This window comes from Vombatus ursinus, unplaced genomic scaffold (genome assembly GCF_900497805.2).
Source record: "Vombatus ursinus unplaced genomic scaffold, bare-nosed wombat genome assembly UNPS02009062.1, whole genome shotgun sequence".
In the NCBI taxonomy this organism is placed as follows: Eukaryota; Metazoa; Chordata; class Mammalia; order Diprotodontia; family Vombatidae; genus Vombatus; species Vombatus ursinus.
Window position 1 is genome coordinate 13136857 of NW_020948840.1, and position 25460 is coordinate 13162316.

Below are 25460 nucleotides of genomic sequence, written 5' to 3' on the forward strand. Positions count from 1 at the left end.
ACATAATCAGTTAGGTATAGAAATCTAACTTGCCCTATAGGTGGTAGGAGGGAAAAGGGGAAAGAAAAGGGTGGGGGATAGAAGGGAGGGAAGAAGCAGCAAGGGTAAAGGGGAAGAAAAGGGAAAGGGCTAATAGAAGGGAGGAGGGACTGAAGGAGGCGGTGGTCAAAAGCAAAACACTAGTGAGGGAGGGAAAGGAGAAAGGAGAAAGAAAAGTACAAACAGGGAGGAAAAAAGGATGGAGAAAAAGACACAGATAGTAATCATAACTATGAATGTGAATGGGATGCATACTGTTTGCTATTTTTTTTCTCTTCTGTTGAGCTTTGTTTCCTTTTTCTGGTAGTTCCTCCTACTGGTTCTAATTTTTACTTACAACATCACTAAGGTGAAAATATGTTTAATAGGAATGTATATGTATAGCCTATATCAGAGTGTGTGCTGTCTTGGGAAAGGTGGTGGGGAGGAAGGGGGAGAAAAATTTTAAACTCAAAAGCATATGGAACTGATTGTTGAGAAATCAAAAAAAATTAAGAAAAAAAATTAAAAAAATAAATCTTATGTCTTAGTGATCTTTAAAGAAAAAAAATTAAAAGCAACATAAGAGAACTACACTAAGGAAAAGGGAAAGAAAGATCAGGGAAAGTATCTCCCATAATTGAACTGCATAAGTAGATGTCTATTCAAACAAAGAAGAAGAAGGAGGGAGGGGCTGACACAAACCTCACTCTCACCAACCAGCACTCAAAGAAGGGGTGAATACACACAAGGTTGGGTACAAAAATACATTTCATTCAACAGAGAAATAGGAGGGCAATGGGGAAAAGGAAGAAGGAGTAATTAAAGGAAATGAAGTTTAAGGGAGAGATTAAAACTAAGCAAAACAGACTCTAAGTTTATACAAAAACTTTTATATCTCTTTTGAGGTGGTAATAAGAGGAAAGCTAAGGGAGTATCCATTAACTGAAAGCATGGCCAAACAAGTTATGATATATCAATAATATGGAATATTATTTTACTATAAGAAATTGTGAAAGAGATAGTTTCAGTAAAACCTCAGAAGATTTGCAAGAAAAGATAAGGAGTAAAATAAGCAGCACCAACAGAATAAGCTATACACTGAAGACAATAATGTAAACACAAAAACAAACACTTAGGAACATCCAATATTCCACAGGACTCATGATGAAACATGCTACCCACCTCCTGCTAAAGAGGTAAAAGACTCAGAGAGCAAAATGAGACAGATAACATTTGTAAACTTTCCACCTGGCTGAACATTTGGATTTCCCCATGCCTCTTTTGGTATCTTCACACTTAGCATAGTGCCTAAAATATAGTAGGCACTTAATAAATGTTTATTGATTAACCATGGTTTCCAGAAACTTCACAAGATCAAATCAACTCTGATTACCCACTGCCTCAAGACCCCCTCCTAGATTCTCTATTTTTAAGAGAGAACCCAGGGCAGATACCTCATCATTTCCTACCTGGATGCAAGGACTTCATCATTCCCCTCCCCATCCCCACCCTCCTTCCCTTTTTTCAGCTTCTTTTTATGTATTGTCTTTCTCCATTAGACTAGAATGTCCCTGAGCAGTGAGACTGTCTTCTGCCTTTCTTTGTATCCCCAGCAATTAGCACAGTGCCTGGCACACAGTAGGCACCTAATGTTTGTAGAGTGACTGACATGATCATCATGGTAATTTGTTTTGTGTGACTACACATGTTTGTAATGGGTTTTGTTTTTCTTTTGTTCTCAATAGCAGGAGAAGAGAGATTGTGGATTTTCACTGATTGAAAAAAATTAAATTTAATTAAAAAAAAAAAAGGTTCCTGTCCTCAAGAAGGCCACATGATAATGGGACAGTCAACATGCAAATAAACTATGTACAAAAAGAATATATCCAGTGTAGATAACTACTCCACAATCCAAATACTCCAATCTAATACAATGTATGCTCCATTTTAAGTATTTTACAGAATCTGAAGTTTACAGAGCGCAACAGACTACCAAAAAATCTAAAGGCTATATTTTTTTTTCATCTTAAAATACTAGTTACATAGCAACCTCTACTAGAAAAGAATGGCCACTTAGATCAGACAACAGAAATAATAAAATAAAATACAGGAAACAGTTCCAGAATCTACAAGTGTATGAAATATTCTCACTTCCCTTACTCATCACTGGAGTAATTATTGGAGAAATTAGTCTGGGGAAGAGCAGGTGCTAATAGCAAAGATAGGCTCCACTTGGGAATTTATAATTCTTACTTTATAATGGAAATAGACAATAAAATATCCTTTAAAACTTTCTGGTACAATGTATTCAGAAAGTACAATGGGTCAAACACTTTTTAGGGAGAAGGGAGAGAGTGGAGAACATAACTGATTTCATCAGTGAGGGGACCTCATGTGATAGAAATGCCCTCCCCTCCTCGCAAATTTGTATCTCACATGTAACATTCAAGTGTCTTCAGGAATTGAAATGTTAAGTAAGTAGCCTATGATCATACAGTCATTTTGTGTCAGAGATAGAACTTGAACTCAAGTTTTCCTGTCTACAATCCTCTATCCAGAATGTCTGACTGCTTTCTGTCTTATACACAGCAGACACGGAACAAATTTGTGATGGATTTGAGTGTATGTTTCGTAAAGAGTTATCATCCCTAAACTTTTTCTTCCAAATATCCCAACTAATCTGAATTACCCTACATACAAGCTATGCATATATTTTCCATTCCAGCAATTTTACTATATTATTAACAAATATTCCAACACTATGTGAAAAACACTGTGCTAGCAAGAGATGTATCCTGCTATAAAAATAACAGCAATTTGCATTTACATAGCACTTTAAGGTTTGCAAAGGTCTACAAATATCTCATTTTATCCAACAACCCTGAAAGCTAGGTGCTATTATTATCTCCATTTTACAGATGAGAAAACTGAAACACAGAGATATTAAGCGACTTGCCCATGGCCACACACCTAGTAAGTGTCTACGGCTTGATTTGAACTCAAGACGTCAGAACTATAAGTTCAATACTCTTATCTGCTGCTGCCTCCAAGAAAATTGCATCTAGTTGGGTGACAGCATATAAGGTAATATGAATATATGTGTAAATATAAACTTATCCAAATGGCTGTTCTCAAAATCAAAAGACACCTTCACAAGTTGTACGCTTGATTCCAATAATGCTGTTACCCAAATGGAATTTTTCTGCAGCTCCTCTTTTGCCTTCAGAGGTTGAAGAAATCTTTTGAATAACCTCAATAATAACAAACTCTTCCTTTCAGAGTAAACTTGATTTTTATAGTCAAAATTAATAATATTTGAATTTACACAGTACTTTAAAGGTTTACAAAGTGCTCTGCATATGGTACCTCAGACTCACAATAATCTCATGAGGTAAGCATTACTATTATTCCCATTTTACAGATGAGGAAACTGAGAGGTGATGTGACCTGTCCAGAGTCACACAGGTAGCAAATATCTGACATAGGATTCAAACTTAGCTCTTCTGACTGACTCCAATGATGTAACCACCATTACCCAGCTACTAATGTCCCATTCCAATATCTTACTTTAGCATCAAGGTGACATAAGAGTTTTCTAGATGGTCATGCCAGAGCCAGATGAATGCAAAGCTCAAAAAGATCCTACCAAACTGGAAAGACTTCAAACACAAGCAGAAATGAGAGGACTACCTAGTTCAGGTGATGATTTTTTTCAACTACAATTCATTAAAACCTTCTATTAAAGCATAGAGGAATTCCAAATTCCTATGGTGGGGAGTGGACTTACACTAATAAAATCATGAAAAATATATCACCTGTAATAACCCAATTGTTGTTAACCTTATTAGATAATCAAGCTAGGTCCTAGGATCTCAAGATGACAGATTTAGAGCTGGAAAGAACCTTAGAAGCCAACAAATCCAATGCCCTCACCGACAGACTGAGGCTGTCAGTTAAGTGAACTGCCCGGGGTCTCACAGCTAGTGTCTAAAGTAGAATCTGAATCAAGGCCTTCCTGACTCAAAGTTCGGTATCATATCCACTATGCTATACTGCCTATCCTACTAATTAATAAGGTAACATAATTTTCCCAAAATCAAAGGTTGACTATTAAACATGTTTTCTTCTACACTCAAGCTGAAAGTATTTCCAAAGAAAAATTCCAACAATACTTTAGTATTGTTAATATTATAGAGGTTTAGAACATCTCTATTTCTAAAAGAAAAATTCCAACAATACTTGAGCATTAGTAATATTATAGAACTAAGTTTAGAACATCTTATGGTGAGACCACTCTTAGAATGTTCTTTATACATTAAAAAAAAAAACCACCCTGCTGGGAAATATACAATAAATACTTGATGAAATACACACACACACACACACACACACACACACACACACACAGAGTAAGTGCTATCAAAGTTTTGTAGAGGGAGAAATCACTGTTACCAGAGATAGGAATTGTGTGCAGTCCATTCAAGAGATAAAGGGAAATCTTAGCTGGTGCAAATGGTGTTCAACAGGGGAGATAAGGAGAGAGAAATAAGTGGGAGCCAGCTGATGAAGACAGAGCTCGTAACATTTTTCATATCAATACATAGAAGTCGAAAAAATATAAAGTAGTCAGCAAAACTTATTATAAGTACTATATTTAAAACCAAAATCATGGCATATTCCTCAGGAAGTTCAAAACAGATTTATAATCAATGTGATAGCATCCCCTAGCATGAGAATTTCAACCTAAGAACTGAGCAAAAATTATCTTCCAGAACATCTCTAAAGATATTGGTTATAAACTCCTGTTCTAGTCCACGTTGATTACCAAACCATTATTCAAGTGGATTTACTTAATACCACTCTGGTGTCACAACATTCAGTGCTTTGAGGTTAGTGTTAAGAATGTATCTGTCCATGTGCCCCATGGATGACACATTTGCCCTTTTCAGGCAGCTATCAGATCTCAATAGATAGCCTCCACTGTCTGATCACTATAGAATACAAATTTGTTTAAACATAGCTATCAAAGCACCAAATTTGTTTAAACATAGCTATCAAAGCACCAAAAGTCTAAAAGGATTTTTCCTATCTGGATTTTTTTAGACACAGGATCACAGGATTTAGAGTTAGAAGGGACTTTAAAAATCACCCATTCCAATTCCCTTTAAAGATGGAAGAAACTAAGGCCTAGAGAAGTGATTTCTCCAAAGTCATACAAGCACGAAGTATCCAACAACAGAATTCAAACTAAAGTTCTCTGACATAACAATATCACACATCATATTCCTAACTCATAATGATTTACTAAGTCTCAACTAACAGGAAGTCTTTCCCAATTCCTCTTAATTAAAGTGCCTTCCATATGTTAACTTGTCCTATTTATCCTACATATAGATTGCTTTGTATATATCTGTCTGCTATCTCCCCCATTCGACTGTAAGTTCCTTAAGGGCAGAGAGCATCTTTTGCGTTTTTGTATCCCCAGAGCTTAGCAAGTGTCTAGCATATAGTAGGCACTTAATAAACGTTTACTAACTGGTTGATTTCATTGCACTTCTGTGCCTCCTTTTCCATTCTCCAAATAAAAATAAAAATAAATATAAATAGTTAAATGTTGGTACCAGTTATAAGAACTGGAGTTGAGCAGAGCTTGACTTTTTTGTAGCAGACACCCTAAGGTATAGGACATGAAGCTAAGCTTATTGCTCTTGTCTCACTTTCACTTTGTTTTCTATTTAGCAGAGCTGTTATTTATGTACTTCACATTCAGTCCTGTGTGAAGTACTTTTTTTGTTAGGCAGCTAGGTGGTGAAATGGATATAGCACTGGGCTACATATCCTGAGTTTAAATCCAGCACAAGGACACTTATTATCTGTGTTACCCTGGACAAGTCATAATCTCTTAGCCTCCATGTTTTTCATTTGTGAAATGAAATTAAGAGGTTAGAATCAACAGTCTCTAAGGTTGCTCCCAACTCTAAACCTATGATCCTATGAACACTGTCCAAAAAAAAAACCCCACTGATGACAGCCAATGTGCACAACAGCAAACACATACTTCTGGGCATGTAATGTTTAATTTCAGAATCCAAGATCAATTTTCTTCCCATAAAATGTGTAACACAAAGCATGATGGGAGGGACAGACAGAGGGAAGGAAGGAAGAAAGGAATTCATTAAATACCTACTACTATGTGCCAGACACTATGCTAAGCACTTTAGAAATATTATCTCATTTTATCCTACAGCAACCCTAGGAAACAGGTGCTATTATCTTCACTGTACAATTCAGTAAACTGAGACAGAGTTGAAATTTGTCCCAAATTAAACAGCTACTAAATGTCTACCTTGTATGTAAACTCAATTCTTCCTGACTTCAAGCCCAGCATCTATCCATTGTGCCACCTTGCTACCTCACTTTGCAAATATTATCTCATTTGATCCTCACAACAACCCTGGAAAGTAGATGCTATTATAATCTCTACATTACAGTTAAAAAAACTGAGGCAGATAGAAGTTAAATGATTTGTCCAGGGTCACATAGCTAGTAAGTGAGGTTGTATTTGAATCCGGGTCTTCTTGATTTCAGGACCAATAGTCTATCCACTAAGCAGCTACCTGCCCATATACAATGTAAGAGAATAATATCTAAATGAGACTGTAATAAGTTTTATCATAATTGCTTTTTTTTAAAAGTGTAGAGCCAAAGTGCTTACTATACCATTCACACAGCCCAATCAACATTACTATACGGGAGGGAGAGAAATGAAGGAACGTCTGGAACATAATAATTTTACTGATATTTCCTTGCAGAAATTTCCTTCTTACATTATACTAAGTAGTTTCAGGAAGACGAAGATAACTAATTGAATGAATGAAAAGGCATTAAGAGCTCATTGGCATCAAAATTTGGTTGAATCTGAACAGTTTATAATTTTAGTAACTATAGTACTTATAAGAAGACTTTGTTTTCCCTAAGTATTTAAGTTACAGTTGGAAGAATGTTTTCCATCACTTAGACAGAGGTGATGTGGTTATCAGAATTTGACCTACTTCATTAGAACTACAGAGGCTTACCTAATCTGTTTTCCCTGTCTTTTTTTTTTAGAAGACACCATTTGTGAGCCTGATCAAACAGCTGAAATACCTCAAGAACTCAATGAGTTTGGACTTCACTGATGTCACATAAGAGCAGAGTAAAAAGATTCTTTGCCCAGAGAGTAAAGAGAATTCTCAGTGTAGAAATATATTCTGATGATGCAGATTTGGAAGTCATCCACAATTGATACATACCATATTTTGCAATATTTAGTGCTTCAGGCACTAAGAGGTTGAATGACTTAACTAAGACAGTTAGCCAGAAGAAAGTCTTGACTCCAAATTCATTGCCCTTCACACTATACATACGACTATATTACATATTATATGTAGATGTCATTTCTATGCGTGATTTCCAGATCTATATCCAGTCCTAGTCTCCATCCTATGTACATCCTTACGTATATAAAGAACATAAGAAGCTTGATAGGTACCAAATTTTAAAAAAAAAAATTTTCTTGATCTCTACAGCAAGAGTGTGAGGTATTATATGTAAAAGAAACTACCTCCCCCCACCTATCCTACCTATCCTAAACCACAGATCCACATTCCCCACTGTTAATTGGACATTTTGAAATGGATGTCCCATATGCAGCTCAAACAGAACAGACTATCTTTTATAGAAACCCATCATGTCATCGAACTCTCCCTTCTTACTGCTGAGAGCATCACCATCTTTCCAAGCAAATAAGCTTGCAACTTCAGTTTCTCAACTTCTTCAACTCCTCACCTGCACTCACTTCACATATCCAAGTTATTGTCAAGTCTTATCTTTTCTACCTTCCCAAAATTTCTCATATACATCCTTGTCTCACCACTCACTTAGCTACCACCCTTGTACAAACCCTCTCACCTGGACTATTTATTGCAAATAGCCTTCTAACTGGTTTCCATACTTCAAATCTCTCCCCTCTCCAAACCATCTTCCAGCTCTCCTGTCAAAGTGAATTTTCCTAAAACAAAGATCTGACCCATGACAACCTCAAACTCGATCGATTCCAATGAATCCCTATTACCTCCTGTATAAATTACAAATTCCTATGTTTGGCATTTAAACTCTTCACAACCTGGCCCCTTCCTATCTTTCTAATCTTCTTATACATTCATCCCCCTTCAAGCATTTTATGGTTCAATTACACTGGTCTACCTGTTGTTCTTCACACACACTGCTTTATTTCCCATTTTGATGCCTTTGCACTGCCTATCTCATGCCTGGAATGCTCTCCATACCCAAGTCCTTAGAATCCTTGGCTTCTTTCAAGATTCAGCTCAAGTACCACCTTGTCTTTTTATCTACAGTGCTTTTTATGTACCATATATGTCTTCCCAATTAGAATCAAAGCTCCTGGAGAGCAGGGTCTGTTTTTTGGTTTTTTTATACTCTGTATCCCTGATTCAGTTCCTGTGGCATATGAATTTAATAAATGCTGGTTGATACTTAGTGACCACTTAATAAAAATGCCTGTCAATGCCACATTTTGCTTCATTTCTAGTCACTATATCCGACTTTCCAATAAAAAATCAGTGCTTACATGGGAAAAGCAGGATAAGAAGAGCAGTATATTTGGAGGGAAAAAATGACAACATTGAAGGAGAAGGGGTTGGCAGAGGATGAGAGAGATATGTCACGGAAGCAAATAATATGAGCTTGGACAGACTTCAGGAGATAGTGAAGAATAGAATAGTCATGAAGAGGTGGACATGACTGAACAACAAAACAACAACAAATATGTTGTTTTATCTAACAGAATGGAAGCCCCTTGAGGACAAAATCAATTCTTTTTTTTTCTTTGTATCCCCAGGGCTTAGCACAATGCCTACCAAAAGTAGCAACTTAAGAAATTATTGACTGTTGATTCATACACAAATATTTTTATGTAGTTAAATACTGACACTAACGATGGATTATAAAGTTATATATCTAAGGTCAATATCTTGATCTATATGTAGGCCAACTCCCTAAAACCAGATTCTTATGGAAGGAAAGCTGTATCAATTAAAAAAAAAAAGGCACAGATCACAGGGTTCCCTGTTGTATATAAACTAAATGGGGAAGGGGGGAGAATATAGTCTATTTTAAGAACAATATGATCCATATAGTCCAAATGTTACTAATTAAAGAAATCACAGCAATACATACAAATACATACAGCAAACACTCCTTTGATACCAAATAGTTTGCTTGATACCTCCTTACCATCTTTATAAACTAAAACAGTCTAACCCAGGGGTGGGGAACCTGTAGCCTGAGACCACATGTGACCCTCTAGGTCCTCAAGTGTGGCCCTTTGACTGAATCCTTTTATTAAGGAGATTTGTTCTGTGAAGTTGGGATTCAGTCAAAGGACCTCACTTGAGGACCTAAAGGGCCACATGTGGCCTCGAGGACACAGGTTTCTCACCCCTGGGCCCATCATAAAACACTATGGAATCACAGAATATCAAAGATGGAAGGAATTTCAATAGTTATCTAGTTTAAACCAGATCAGAAAAAAAGAATCCCACCTTTGACAACTGATCATCTAACTTCTATGTGAAAACCTCCAATGCATGAGAACCCATTGCCTCCCATGCCAGTATATTTCACCTTTTGAGAGCTCTAATTAGAAGTTTTTCCTTATGTTAACCTTAAATCAGTTTCCCAGTGTGCATCCTCTATTTCTAGTTTTGCACTGTGGGGCCAAGTAGAAAAATGTCTAACCCTACTTCTAAAGGACTGCCCTTTAGACACTTAAAGAAAGTTATCACACTCCCTTTAAATTTGCTCTCCTGTCTAATAAACATTCCATTTTCTTTAAACTAGACCACATGGCTTAGTCCAAAGTTCTGTCACCACTATACTCACAAGGAATGCAGTTCAAAGAGAGTTGTCTATTTTGACTCTTAACATATAAGTGTGCAGTGGGAAACAATGACATACATTTGTAAAGGTAGGTGATAACAAGTTGTAGTGTCCTGAACCCAGAAAATGAGTCAACAAGCATTCATTAAGCTCTTACTATATGTTAAACACCAAGGATACTAAAAAAGGTAAAAACTGTCCCTGACCTCAAAGGAACTCATATTCTAACCAGGGAAACAACAAAATAACTAATACAAATAAGACTAATACAAACAACAAAATAACTAATACAAAAAGACATACAAATATTGTCTCAATTGATCCTCACAACAACCCTAGGAGATAAGTGCTGTATTTTCCATTGTACAGTTGGGGAAACTAAGATCAACAGAGGTTAAATGACTTGCCCAGGATCACACAGCTAGTAAGTGAGGCTAGATTTAAACTCTTCAAGACTCCAGATCCAGCTCTCTATCCACAGTGCTGCCAGCTGCTTCTGGAGTAGCAAACTAATTGGGGAGAAGTAGGGAAAGAGTTAAGCACTATCTTGCTGTAGTGAAGGCACAACTCAGATAAGATTAATATAAATTTGTAGTGCAATCAGGTAACTAGGTTTTGTGATTTCCTCCAGCTTCACCTAGGAGCAAAGGAGGCAAATGATTAGAGTAATCCAGGTCTAGGATTTGACAAGATATGAATAGAGACCGGAAAGGAGGACAAAAGAATTGAGAGAAAGTAAAACATTATGTAGAGTTGAACTGGTTCAGCAATGGGTTAAGACAGAGAAGGAAGGAGAGTGTGGTCACAGCAGGGGTGAAGACCAGGGAAAGGACTGATGGAAGAAGGGAATGAAGATCTCACTGAGGATGAAGAACAGGTTCAGTGGGATCAACAAGGCACAGGAAAGATGGAATAATGAAAGTTTATGATCAGATGAAAGAATTTCTGAATTCATGAACATGAAAGTCAAATACTTATGGGTGATAGCAAGATCAAAATTACCCAATCCCTACAATGCCCCACTTCAGATCTACTGAACTTTCCCATTGAGCTTTCTTAGAATGCTTGCTCCATAGGCAACAAACTTGCTTTCATCTTAAACCTTCCTTTCTCATTCCTTCTCTCTTCTTGTACTCCCCGAAACCTGGCTCCCTCCTTACAGCTTATCCCACCATCCTTTCCAGCACTGGGTGCAGTTTCACTCATACAAGTTGTGGTGGAAGAATCAGAATACTTCTCTCTCCCACTTTCAGACTCTCCTTCTACCACTATCACTCAGTAACCTCTCCTGCATTGAGGTTCATTCAATCCCTATTAATCACCCAATCAAGATTCTAGTAGCTATTAATGTACCAACCTCCAGGACACTATTATTTCTTCTACAAGTTCAGTGCCTGGCTCACAGTCTTTCTCTCCTCTCTAATTCCTACCCTTATACTTGAGCTTTGGGGAGTCACTCAGGGGATGGAGGTCCAGTAAAGGAGACTAGGAGAGTTTCTACATGGAGGATGAGGACCAAGAAAGAGCAGTGTCATGAAAACCTGATGTTCCTTTAACATACATAATGATATTCTTCTCTTCCTTTCCTCACAGCTTGGATTTCTTCCTGCCTGTCCCCCAACCCCCATCCCAGGTACCTTCTTGCCCTCTTTTCAGCTTCCTTTTGTGTGCTGTCTTCTCCCATTAGATTTTAAGTTCCTTGAGGGCAGGGACTGTCTTTCTTTTTATTTATATCCACAGTGTCTGGCACAGAGTAGACACTTAATACATGTTTACTGACTGATATTCCCCCAACACAAATTGATATTCCCTCAAAAACCCTAACTTCCCAATTCTTCAATTTATTCATTTTCCCTAATCAACTCTCCTACTCAACCGTGATTACCCACAGAGATGGTCATACTCTTGATCCTGCCATCACTCACAAATGTTCAACTTCCACATTCATAAACTTTGAAATTCCTTTATCTCATCATAATCTCTTATCATTCCATCAACCGTTTTTCTTCATATTCAACATGACCTTCAATCCCTCCACCTCTCAGTAGTTTTCCAGGTCATCACCCCTACACTAGCTACACTCTCCTCCCTTCCCTATCTTAATCCCTTGGTGAATCAGTCTAACTCTATGCTATCCTGTACTCTCAAGTCCCTTTGCTCCCTTATCCAATCACTAATCTTGCCCTGCCAAATTTTAGCTTGGATAACTCCCACTATCTTCTACCTTCATTCCTTCACTTCCCTTCTCCTGCTACCAAATGAAGCTAGATAAAATCATTTAGCTGTGCTGAGTAGGTTCTCCACAAATTTAGGTTACATACTTCCAAACTGGTGCTTGCTGAGCAAGGGAATCCTTTTACATCACTCTAACTGATTCACTATTCACTCACCATTGCAGTTTTTCCAAACTTTTCATCACTCCTCAAACCTGCCATGGTTTCCCTCCCCACCTCCCTGTCCATAGGTTTGGAGCCACTTAGAACCTTGCCTCATACTTAGTGAAAAAAAAATTGAGGCCACTGACCAAGGGCTCCCTCTTCTCCCTTCCTCCTCACATCATTTAGATGCCTTCCCTCACTATCTTCTCTTTCACCTCCAGCCTTCACGAAGAGATGGGCAAAAAGCTATGCCAAAGCAAACACCTCTGACACACATGACCCCATTCTATTTTCTCTAGCAAATAGCGCCCCCTCTATCAAACCCACCCTCATTTATCTTCAATCTCTTCCTGTCGACTGGCTGCTTTCCTGCCACCTACAAACAAGTCTGTGAATCCCTCACCCCTACGTGCTATCATCTTTTCTCTCTTCTCCCTCTTTCTTGGCTAAAGTCTTTGAGAAGGCCATGTACAACTGATGCCTCCACTTCCTTTCCTCTCCCTCTCTTAACTCTTAGCAGTCTAGTTCCATATCACATCCTTTAAGTAAAATTCTTCTTTCCAAATTTACCACTGATGTCACTTAATGACCAAATCTAATGTTCTTTTATCTATCCACATCCTTCTTGATATCTCTGAAGCCTCTGACACTCTTCTGGGCACTCTCTTCTCTCTAGGTTTTCAGTGGCACTCTTTTCTCTTGTTTCTTCTCCTCCTCCTACCTGTAGGACTCTTCCCTGTCAGTCCTCTTTGTTAGATCTTGATCCACTAACCCAAGGTTCTGTCCTAAACCATCTTCTTTTGTCCCTCTATACTATTTCACTTGGTAATTTCATCAATACTATAAATTCATCTCTATGAAGACAGAGTCTCAGATCTATTTATCTAGCCCCAAGCACAATTCAGATCCCAAATTTCCTTGTCATCTTTCCCCAAAAAAAGCCTTCCCTCTTCCCAACTTCCTTAATACTATCAAAGGTACCACCACCCTCCCCAGTCATTCAAATTTGCAACCTAGGTTTCATCCTCAACTCCTCACTCACTCACTCTCTCTCTCTCTCACCCCTCATATCCAATCTGCTGCTAAGTCCTATCATTTCTACCTTCACAATATCACTCATATACTCCCCTACTCTCTACCTTCACAATATCACTCATATACTCCCCTACTCTCCTCTGACATTTCCATCACCCTGGTATAGGCCTTTATCACCTGACAAATGGACTTTGCAATAACCTGCTAGTTGGTCTCCCTGCTTCAAATCTCTCCTCGCTCCAGTTCATCCTCCATTCAGTTAAGTGATCTTTCTAAAGAGTAGGTCTGACCATGTCACTCACATCCAAACCCCAACTATTTGGCAATCAAACATCATTATAACCTGCCTCCTTCCTACTTTCCAGTCTTATACCTTACTCTCCCCCATTCCATGTAATCTATGATCTAATGACACTAGCCTCCTCACACAAGACACTACATCTCCAGTCTCTGCATTTTCACCTGCTGTCCCTCATCCTCTCCTCAACTCCTTGGTTTCCATGGCTTCCTTCAAGTCTCAGCTAAAAATCTCATGTTCTTCAAGAAACCTTTCTGGATCCCCCTTAATGCTAGTGTCTTCCCTCTGTTAATCATCTCCAGCTTTTCCTGATCATGTTTGCATATGATTGTTTGCATGTTGTCTCCTCCATTAGATTGTAAGTTCTTTAAGGGGAAAGGGCTATTTTTGCATTTCTTTGTAACCATAGTACTTAGCAGACAGCCTGGCACATAGTTGGCACTTAATAAATACTTGCTGGCTTGACTCCCTCTTCATCTTTGCCTAGAGAATCCCTATTTTTCCTCAAAAGAAAGTTCAAGTGCCACTTCCTACAGGAGGGCCTTTCCTGATTCCACCTACCAATAACTAATACTAATAACTTCCCCATTACTTTGCATTTTATCTGTAAAGGTTGTCCCAAAAGTCTTAGTGTAATTTAAAGCTTTAGCAGCTTAAAACTGCACTAAGGCTTTTGGGACATCTATATATATTTTCCTTTTATTTATGTGTGTACATGTTGTTTCCACCCAGTAGAAAATAAGAACCTTAAAGGTAGGGACTGTTTCATTTTTCTGTCTCCAGAGTCTTGTACAGTGCCTGACACATGAATCATTCCCAGGTGACAAGTAAATTTGCCTAGGTATGATAAAAAGCATATAGGATATAGCTAATGATATGAGCAATTAAGTAGATGGGAGGAGGGGGAGGTGTTTCAAAGATCAAAAGTAAATCTTTTACAAAGTAATGGGAAGCTCACAGACCAAATCAATTCAATTCAACAAGGATTAAGCACCTACTATATATCAGCTAATATGCAATCCTATCCACTATACACTATGTACATGGCACTATGGAAAGAAGCATAAGACAAGGTCCATATCATAAAAGGTCTTACAATTTAGATGGAAAGACAACAAATGAACAAGTTAAATAAAAATCCAATGAAATTCTTCAAATTCTAATTAAATTTGACACACAGTAGAAATACCTGCTGAATTTGAGTGCATAATTCATAAAAGGAGGTAAGTTAATTTGTCTGAAGAGACCAGAAGGTACTGATAAATAAGAGTTCAAGACAAGAATAATAGTTATCACAAGGCAGTGAAAAAGATTAATTAGCAAACAAAAAATTACCAAAAGTAGGTACTACTGGAATTCAAATGATAACAGTCTGGGATAAGCAGGGGAGGTTTTACTCAGAATTTGAATGAGTGGATAGCAGGGTAACAGGTATTTAAGAAAGATAAGAATGACCTTGAACAAATTTTCTCAAAGTTTATTTGGGGGCAATCAGTGATCCAGTTTGTTTGAGAGGTGGGGTTCAACGTGGAGATCAATTATGAAATAAAAGACTGGAAGAGTTGGTTGAGAAAAGTTTTTAGAAGGCTCAGATTTAGAATACCATTCAGATCCTCAGAAATTTTGACCAACAAAACCAAGGGAAAATCACCACCATTCCCTACATCAACAGTTCTGACTCCAACTAACAGGCAATAGCAGCCCTAGTATAAAAGAGTCACACTGAAGGCATATACTAATAAATTTTATTTTGGTCCATAAATATGAGTTCATCTCACTGTAGAAAACTTCCTAGTAAGAAAATAGAGAGAATTTTTCAATGCAGATTTGGCAGTTTTGTAACCTAACGTCTTAGCAAGCTGCCTGTGGTCCTTGAGAGGTGAAGTAATTTGCAATGGGTCACACAGCCATTCTGTGTGTCAGAGAGAAGACTTGAAACCAGATCTTTCTGACTTAGAGCCTATCTTTCTAACCACTAGCCAGGCAGTCTCTTATCCTACATAACCTTAGTTTAGTTAGTCTATGTATAATGTACTAAACCTGTCATCCTCCCTGTCTCAGCCTATAGAGATTAGTAATCCCTAACATCCACTGATCTATAAAAAATATTTCTCAATAAATCAAGTCAACAAATATCTGTTAAGCTGTTATTATACATTTATTAAGCTCTTATTAGATATTAATTAAGCTCTTATTATGGCAGCAGGTGGTGTAAAGCTCCAGACTTGGAATCGGGAAGACCCTGAGTTCAAATCTAGCCTCCGACAATTATGAGCTATGTGACCCTGGGCAAGTCACTTAACCCCATTTGCCTCAGTTTCTTCATTTGTAAAATGAGCTGGAGAAGGAAATGGCAAACCATTCCAGTATTTTTGCCAAGAAAACCCAATATGAGGTCACAAAGAGTAGAATAGTACTGAAATGACTGAACAACAACATGATCAGTACTACACTAAGCAACAGAAGTTCTCAAACTAGGGTCCATGAACTTAAAAACAAAATCAATACATGTATTTCAGTAGAATTGGCTTCCTTTGTAATCCTGTGTACTTTATTTCATGCATTTAAAAATATTCTGAAGAGGGGCAGCTAGGTGACACAGTGGATAGAGCACTGGCCCTGAAGTCAGGAGGACCTGAGTTCAAATCTGCCCTCAGACCAAACACTTCACACTTACTAGCTGTGTGACCCTGGGCAAGTTACTGAACCCCAACTGCCTAAAAATAAAAAAATTAAAATAAAAATTAAAGTTTAGAAATTTAAAAAAATATATATTCTGAAGAGTCCATGAAGTTCACCATACTGGCAAAGGGATACATGACACAGAAAAATTAAGAATTTCTGAATTAGGGATAAAAGGGGGGGAAAAAAGCACTTCCCTCCAAGAACTCACATTCTAATGGGTGAAATGACAAATAAATAATGAAGTATGCACAAGGTATACAAAATAGATGAAAGGTTATCTCAGAGAGGAAGTCATTAGGCAACTAGGAGGCACTGGAAAGGACTCCAGCAGAAAATGGAATCTGAGCTGTACTGAAGGAAGGTAGGGAAGCAAAGGGGTTCGAGAGTGAGGAAGCAGAGGGAGTGAGAAGAGGGAAAATGAGAGGAAGGAGAGCATTTCAGGCATAAGGAGAATCAGTGTAAAGGCACAGAAATGGAAAATGTAGTATCCTGTTCTAACAAAACCAACAGTAGGAATGGATTATATAGTATATGGAGGATAACAAAGTATAAAAAGATTTGAACTATACAGGAAGGGGACAAGTTATTAAGAATTTTAAATGCCAAACAGACCTTTATAGTCAATCCTAGAAATAAGTAAAGTCACTGGAATTTATTGAGTAGGGGATAACATGGTCAGATCTACACTTTAGAAAAATCACTTTAGTAGCTGAGTGGTGGAATGAATTGGAATAGGAAAAGAATTGAGGCAGGGAAACCAATTAAAGGCTATTACAATAGTCTAAGTGAGAAGTGATAAGAACTTGAACTATAATAACCCAATTTCATAAAGTATTTACTGGGTAAGGGTTGGAATTCTCTCAATAGGCTTTGGGATAAAGAAGCAGTTGACTTCTACTTTCCATGAATTGGCAAACGGGAATAAGGTCTGTCAACTTAATGCTACCATTTGAGAACCCTTCATCACCTGAACATCACATACACACACCCTCTTGAGTTGTTCCTGACCTACTGATCCCCAATCCTGAGAAACATACATACCCTACTGCTTGGAGAAAGCTCTAATAAAGTCACTAAATTATGCTAATTTCCACCACTTAAAATTTATGGTGCATAATCTCAACTGTCTCAATAGCATAGGGGATTACAGCGTTGGTCTTAGAGTAAAGAAAACCTAGCTTCAAGTTCTGTCTCTGACACATACAGGTTTAGGAACCAATCTAGGCATCATCCTCAACTCTTTACTCTCACCTTCCTTCACCATCACCACTATCCCTCCAAAGAGTTGCAAAGTCTTGACATTTCAACAACTCTACCTGTACAACGTCTCACACCAATCCCTTTCTCTGGCAGCTACTCTGGTTTAGGACCTCATCACATCTTACCTTTGCTACTGCAAGAGCCTCTTACTGGCCTCCATACAACCATCTGCTTTTCCTGTAACAGTCTCCATTCTCTCCAATTCATCTTATACCAAACTGACATTCCTGAGGCAAAGACAAAGGTCTAAAACAGGGGTGGGGAACCTGAGGCATCAAGGCCACACGTGGCCTTCTAGGTCCTTGGGTGCAGCCTTTTGACTGAGTCCAGGTTTTACAGAACAAATCCTTTTATTAAGGGGATAACAAGACCTCTGTTAAATTACCTCCAATGGCTCCCCATTTCCTCTAGGCTAAATTATAAAAATTCCTTGGTTTAAAAGCCTTTCATAATCTGTCTTCAGCCTATCTTTCCAAGCTTTACATAACACTTCCCTCACTCTAGGCTCCAATTAAAGTGCCCTTGCTTGCCATTTCCCATATAGATAATTCACCTCCCACTTCCATGCCTTTGTATAAGCTGTCCCTCATGCCAGGAATGCGCTGTCTCTGCAACTGTCTCTTGGAACCCCTAGCTTCCTTCAAGGCTCAGCTCAACTGCCTTTCTTCATCGTCAGCTGTAGTGCTCCTCCATCTCCAAGTCACTGTATTTATTTGTATATATGCCATATTTACTTATCTGGGAACATATTGCTCCTGATCAGTAGAATATAAATTCCTTGAGGGCAAGAACTTTCTCACATTTATTCTTGTATTCCCAGCACCTAACAGTACCGAGCACATAACAGGCACTGAATAAAATCGTATTGATAGATAAAACAAAAATTGATTACAGCAATCATACAAAATTAAAGTTTTTGCAAGAATAAAATTGACATAGATGAAAGATAAATTATGTGGCAAAAAAAATTTGCATCAAATAATACTAGTAGAAGCCTAATATCCAAGATATATCAGCAACTGACACATATTTAAGGCGTAAGTCCATTCCCCAATTGATGAGTGGTGAAAGGACATGCAGAATTCAAAAGTAATGCAAACTATCAATAACTATATGAAAACATGCTCTAAATCACTAAAAATAAGAGAAATTAAAACAAGTTGAGTTTCACCTCACATCCAGAAAATTAGCAAAAATGGTGAAAAGAAAGATTTCATCTATATCAAAGTATTTACAGCAGTACTTTTGTGGTAGCAACTAAATGGGTACCCATCAATTGGAAAATGGCTAAATGAACTGTGGTACATAAGAGTAATAGAATATTATTGTGCAATAAGAAATGAGGAAAAAGAGAAAAGTGAGAAAATTTATTTTCATAGGATCATGGATCCAGAGCTGGAAAGAACATCAAGAATACAAAATAAAGTAAGCAAATCAGAATACACATGATTACAATAATCTAAGTAGGAAAAAATCACTAAGAAGCCAAACTCTAAATAATTTTAATAACCCATCTTGATCTCAAGGAATAGAACATGAAACACATCTCCTCTCTCCATAGAGACAGGAGACTACAGGGAGCACAACGTTATACACATTGTCAGACAAACTCATTTACTGTTGTGAGCTGGCCTCCAACTCAGAAAGACCTGGGTTCAATTCAAGTCCTACCTCTGACTGGTAAGTAACCCTGGGCAAGCCACTTAATCTCTCAGTGCCAATGGCAATTCTCTAAGACTATAAACTACAGAAAAAAGTATCAACCTACATTGATAAAGAGACATCCCCCATCAATGAAATCATAGATCCAGCCACTATACTTATCCATCAGTTTATACCTACAGATGTACATCTCCCTGACTTGATTGTAGATTTCCTAAATTCAAAGCTGTTTTGATTTTGTCTTTGTATCCCTGATGATTGATTGAACATTTGTTCTTCATTTTTACTTCATCATTTCTCTCCATGATACCACAAGTCTCCCATATTGGAAACATTAGTTACTTCCCTCTCTCATCTCATATAAATTACCAAGTCTTGGAATTTACTTCAACAACACTGCCTCCCATTTACACTTTCCTCAAGTCCCACTGAACAATCCATCTAGACTAATGCAATAGCATCCTAACAGTTCTTTCTCTCCCCCCAATCCATCCTTCCCATTGATAAAGAATAAGGATAACCTGTACATTTCCTATGCACAGATCCTGTCATGTCATTCTTCTGTTCAAACATTTCCAATGGCCCCCAAGTAAAGTTCAGCCCTGCATAATCTTGCACTACTCTACAACTCCAGTCTTACTGCCTATTACTCCCTGCCAAACACTACATTGCAATCAAATTGTCCTGGATATACTCCCCCCCAATTTCATTAATTGCAAGACTAAAGATGCTGCCTCTTCCAGGAAGCTTCTCTGATTCTCCTCCCCATTCGCTTCCAGACCCTGCATAACACACTTCACAAAGCACTTCCCTCACATCTCTATTAAGCCTTTTTTTGCATCTCCCCCAGATCTACTAAAAGTAGGCACAAAGTTTATTAACTGAAATACTATTGAACTGAATGGTTACCACTTGCATCTTCTCCAATCTCCTGGAATTAAGTAAAGCTATAGTGAAATAAGCAGTCAAAATAATAGTGGGGCCCAATAAAGAACATATCCATTCTTCCCTCAAGGTAAGCAACCATTAAAGTGTCATAATCTAAGTTGGGCTGAAGGCCTGATAAGAGTCTATAAATATGCTCATACATACATACATACATATATACATACATACATACATACATATGTGTGTATAAAAGAAAACATAAAGGAGAAATAGCTCCTATCTTCGAAAAGCTTATGCACTAATATCCGTGGGTACACAACTACAATAACTTCATTTATAAATGTAGTCCTATACTCACCTACAACTTTCACCTGTTTTAATCAAATATAGGCCACTCTCTAATCATAAAACTCTAATTTAGGGGCAGTTAGTTGGCGCAGTAGATAGAGCTCCAGTCTTGGAGTCAGGAGGACCTGAGTTCAAATCCGGCCTCAGACACATGACACTTACTAGCTATATGACCCTGGGCAAATCACTTAATTCCAATTGCCTCATCAAAAAACAACAACAACAACAAAAAAACCTCTAATTTACCCAATACCAAATGAAAGTAAATAGTTTTATCCACCCGAAACCTAAGCAGAACAAAAATACCATACCTCTATACACACTGACATCTGCCTAAAGCACTCACTCCCCAGACTCCTCAGCATTAATCTCTACTATTTACAAAAAGTATAAAAACAAACATTTTAGACTTTAGTTATTGCTACTTACAAAATAAAAAACTACAGACCTTCAATTCTTTTCCCAATAAACGGTAGACTGGAGTATGTCTATTAATGATACAGCAACATGTAAGAATGACAACTTAGGAAATGTCATTGTAAATATTATAAGGATTAGGATGACCTTTGTGGCTGATTTAGTGGTTTAAGACAGTTCTGAAAGAACTGGAGTATTTTCAATTAAAGAAACAATACACTTTTGAGTATACATACTCAAAACTTTTCTGCCATTTGGGGTTCACTGCTATTTCCATCATCTTTTCAAAAAAAGCACATTTATTCATACACTCTCTTGTTAAATACACAGAAAACATATTCTTCTCTCACCTATGTACAAGCACATGCATGCCTCAGGTGTCCCCAACCATCTTGATACAGTCCAAAAACATTACTTACCCTAAATGTGGCCTCCAGTCACACACAACCTACTCTTTCCTCCCTGATCTCTTCTTTCCATTCACTTCAAGTAAACTTTAATACCTATAAATAAGCTGACATTTATATAGCATTTTAAGGTTTGCAAAGTGCTATACATACAGTTTCTCATTTGATATACACAACTCTGTAATGTAGGTGCTACAAATATTCCCATTTTACAGATGAGAAAACTGAGGTTCAGGGGATAAACTTCCCACAGTTACATTGCAACTAAATTTCCAAAGTTAGATTTGAAACCTGGGTCTTCCTGACTCAAAGATTCAATTCTCTTCTACCCATACAAGATAATTAATAAGGTGTATTCCCCATCTCTTATGCAGTCCTTCCTACTCCCAAATATTTACATCAAAGATCATTCATTTATTAAACCTTCTGGAATGCCTACTACATATTTCATACACTTGGGACCCTGAATTCCTAATTTCCACTAAACTACAGAATAAAAAATTGTCAACCCTCTCTGGAGGTAAGACTGTAGACCTGGGGATCATCTCCAGCTGTCTTAATCTATATCTTGTCGCTGGACCCAGATGACTCCTGAGGAAAAAGTGAGGCAGGTGACCTTGCACAGCCCTCCGACACTTAAATCCAATTCACTTGCAAGTCCTGGCATCATCTTCCTGATGTCATGGTCCTCTTCGAGAACAAAGAACAAACAACCACAACTTTAGACCCAGAGCGTGTCCACAAACATGGGACAACCCTCCTGTCCCTTCAACAAACGAGACACCAATATTTCCCTTGACTCTCTAGATTTTGCTCAGGTTTATACTCTGCAAATACTTTTTTTTTTTAAATTATAGGTCGAGAGCTGGAAGGAACTTAAAGAAAGCATCTAGCCTAGTCACCTGACGACAAGTCTAATTTTAACTGAGAAACAGTGAAGAAACTCAGTCACTAATTCACACAGGTCACCCTAATCACTGGCCCTTTTTCATTTCTTTCATATCTAAACAAACTACTGTCATTTTCTTATAATTATGAGGCACTTAGGTGGCATACTGGATAGAGCTCTAGACTTGCAAGTCTGGAAAGTCTGAGTTCAAATCCTACCTCAGATAATCACTAGCTGTGTAAACCTGGGAAAGTAACTTGACCTCTTTGAGCTCAGCTTCATCATCTGCTAAATGAGTTTAACAATAGCCCCAACCTCACAGGGTTTTAGAGAAGATCAAATGAGATAAAATTGTTACAGTGATTTTACTTATGTAAAATCTGTGACTATGTCCAATCTATCCTGTAGATACAGCTTTGTACATAGTTGTTTGCTTGTGGTCTCTCCCTTTAGACTGTGAGCTCCCTGATAGCAGGGATTGGGGGGGGGGGGTTGGTTTGGGTTTTTTTTCCCCTTTCTTTGAATCCCCAGTGCTTAGCACTATGTGTAACAAGTAAGGGACACTTAATAAATACATGTTGATTTGAATTGACTAAGGTGCTCTGCAAACCTTTACGATACATACACATATATAAAATGTACACCACTGGAGTAAACGACTCTTCACCTACTTCAGTGCTAACTCTTTATCCTTCATTTAATATTGTAGGATCACAAATTTAGCACTGGAAGGGACCTTGTAGGTTATCTAATCCAACCCTCATTCTTCAGCTGAACAAACTGAGGCCCAAACTGGTTAAGCGACTTGCCCAAGGTCATATAGGTAGTTGTCAGTGCGGGAATTTGAGCCTGGTTTCTCTGGCTCCAAATGCTTCATTAAGCTTCCCACTTTACCAGGATTGCCTCCCAATTTATAGCTCTAAAACCACTCTTATATAAAAGGTTGCTAATCTAAGGATACCTCATGTCAACTCTAATTAAGCTAGACCCAATATATATTAATCTGATCCAGTAAACATTTATTAAGAACCTACTACGAACAAGGGACTGTGCCAGAAGCTGGAGATAACAAAGACAAAAAAGTAAAATCAGTACTTCCTCTCAAGCACTTTACATTCTATTGTTTGGAGGCTGAGAGAAGAGATACAACATTAAAATAGCTAGATACACATACTACTTGAAGAAGAGTACACATTAAAACATTGCTTGGCCCACAACCATTTGGTAAAAGGTACCATGCCTGTCAATTACTCCCCCACCCACCAACTTCTCTCCAGGAGTCTTAATAAGTTCAAAGTACCATCTCTCAGTACACAAAATTACAAAAACAGAAAAAAAAAACCCTGTGATTTCACCTAATCGAGAATCCAGGCGAGCCAAGATTCCCACTTCTGTTTATCCTAAGTTTTTAGCCTCTGGGAGAAAGAGATGGAGACAGGGAGCAAGGGGGGCAAGGTCTCCACTTGAGTGGCATCCAGCCCAGCTCGATGCCTCCCTGTGGGGGGCTGGGGAGAGAGGGCACGACCCACTCCTCGCTCCACCCGAGGAGCCCTAAGGGCAGGCCCTTTGCACCTGAGGGCGCCTATTTCTCCCTCCCTCCGAGAAGTGGAAAGAAAGAGAATGAGAAGGGAGGAGAGCGGAAGGTCGGGAAACGAAACCCGGGGCAGCCGAGCTCTTCCTAGCCCCTCATCCGGAGCCTCAACTCGGAGGAACTGGCTCCCCGCCGGCCTGCCCGCACCAGGCTCAGTCTTACACCCCTTTCGCTTTCATATCAACCAGGGACGGCGGAGGCGGCGGCGGCGGCGGCTGCTTCCGCCCTTCCACGGGACCCAACACCTTCATCCCGGGCCCAGCCTCGTCTCGAGACGGGCTCCGCCGGGGCCTCCTCCGAGCCTCCCCAGACTGGCAGGGCCAGCTGAGTTCACCGCCCAAGGCCGAGGCCCACAAAGGTAGCCCCTACGACCACCACTCCCCGCCGGTTCCAGGCCGGCCTTTCCTTCCCAGCAGGAGCCGCCGCCAAAATAGACTCCTATCCCAACCCCCACCCCCACCCCGCCCTCGGCCGAGCCCGGCCTCGCCTCGCCTCTCGGCGCTGCCCGCCCGCTACCTCCCCCAATCATGCCTCTCCCCTTCCCCGGAGGGCCGGGACCTGTCTCTCGGTGCCCGCCCCGGCACTCGGAAGCCCGGCCCGGCCCCTCCCCGCGCCGAGGCCGGGGCCCCGCCGGGGGCGCCCGGAACTCACCGCTGAGCGCCGAGGCCTGTAAGGTGGCCCCCGAGGTGCCGTCGATGACTTTGATGGTCCCGCGGCTGGTGACGGCCAGGATGGCGTTGAGCGCCGGGTGGTAGGAGAGACTATGCAGCCCATCGGCGTCGCAGCGCATGCAGCCGTCCCGCAACACTAGCCACTCCGAGACCCCGGCCCCGGCCGCCGCCGCCGAGGAGGAGCTGCCGGGGCCCGAGGCCGCGGCAGCCGCCATCTTCCTGCCTGCGCTCAGCACAATCACACTGGGAAGCGGCTCAGTGACAGTCCCGGGAGGAGCAGCGCCGCCGCCAGTCACCATCCGGGGCCAGGGGGCAGGCCGAGCAGCGTTAGCCGGAAGTGAAGTCAGGGCGCCGGGCACGCACGAGGAACGTCAGGGGGCTGGAGGGAGTAGCGGGGAGCCGCGGCGACCCGCGGGGGTAAGGGAGGCGGTGCCGGAGGTGGGGTGGGAGAGGGCTGGAAGGCAGACGAAGCATGCGTACAACTGGCCCTGCCTGCCACGCGCACCGCGTGCCCTTCCTCTCGCAAGTCCTCGCTACCAGATTGCTCAGCGAGCCTCCCACCGCGTGGCCCCACCCCCACCCTGCTTCGCGAGCCAAACTCCTCTTTCCGTGTTGGGGGGGAATGGGGGCGGGGGCCCAGGCTACCCTCACGCCTTCTGCTGCGCCTTCGCCGGCCGGCCTGAGGCGGGACTCCCGCCAGCCACTGGAGGGCTGTGGCATCGTGGCGCGGCGAAGCTCCCCTGGCCCCTGGACTCGCATCCTCCTTGGACTCCCCAAGTTTTCATATAGCTAATAGATTCAGAGCTGACTGGAAACAGAGGTCAGCTAGTCCAACATTTTCATTTTACAGACCAAGAGAGGTTAAGTGACATGTCCAAGGTCATACAAGTAGCAAGTAGCAAAGCAGGGATATAACACGTACTCCAAATGCTAGTGCTTTAGAACTCAGAACAAATGACATATTTCAGGAA

General features: G+C 39.9%; 1 protein-coding gene across 6 annotated transcripts in view; it reads right to left on the reverse strand.

The window, feature by feature from the left end:
* The window catches only part of BIRC6 (baculoviral IAP repeat containing 6), a 316937-nt gene extending 292149 nt beyond the window's left edge, over positions 1-24788 (reverse strand). For all 6 annotated transcript variants that reach the window (XR_003568132.1, XM_027850508.1, XM_027850509.1 and 3 more), the window contains exon 1: positions 24470-24788. Coding sequence is in view for 5 of the 6 variants with exons in the window: in XM_027850508.1 (XP_027706309.1) it covers positions 24470-24788 (319 nt within the window). In the remaining variant the exon portion in view is untranslated. The remainder of the gene's footprint in view (positions 1-24469) is intronic.
* Between the last annotated feature and the right edge of the window lie 672 nt (positions 24789-25460).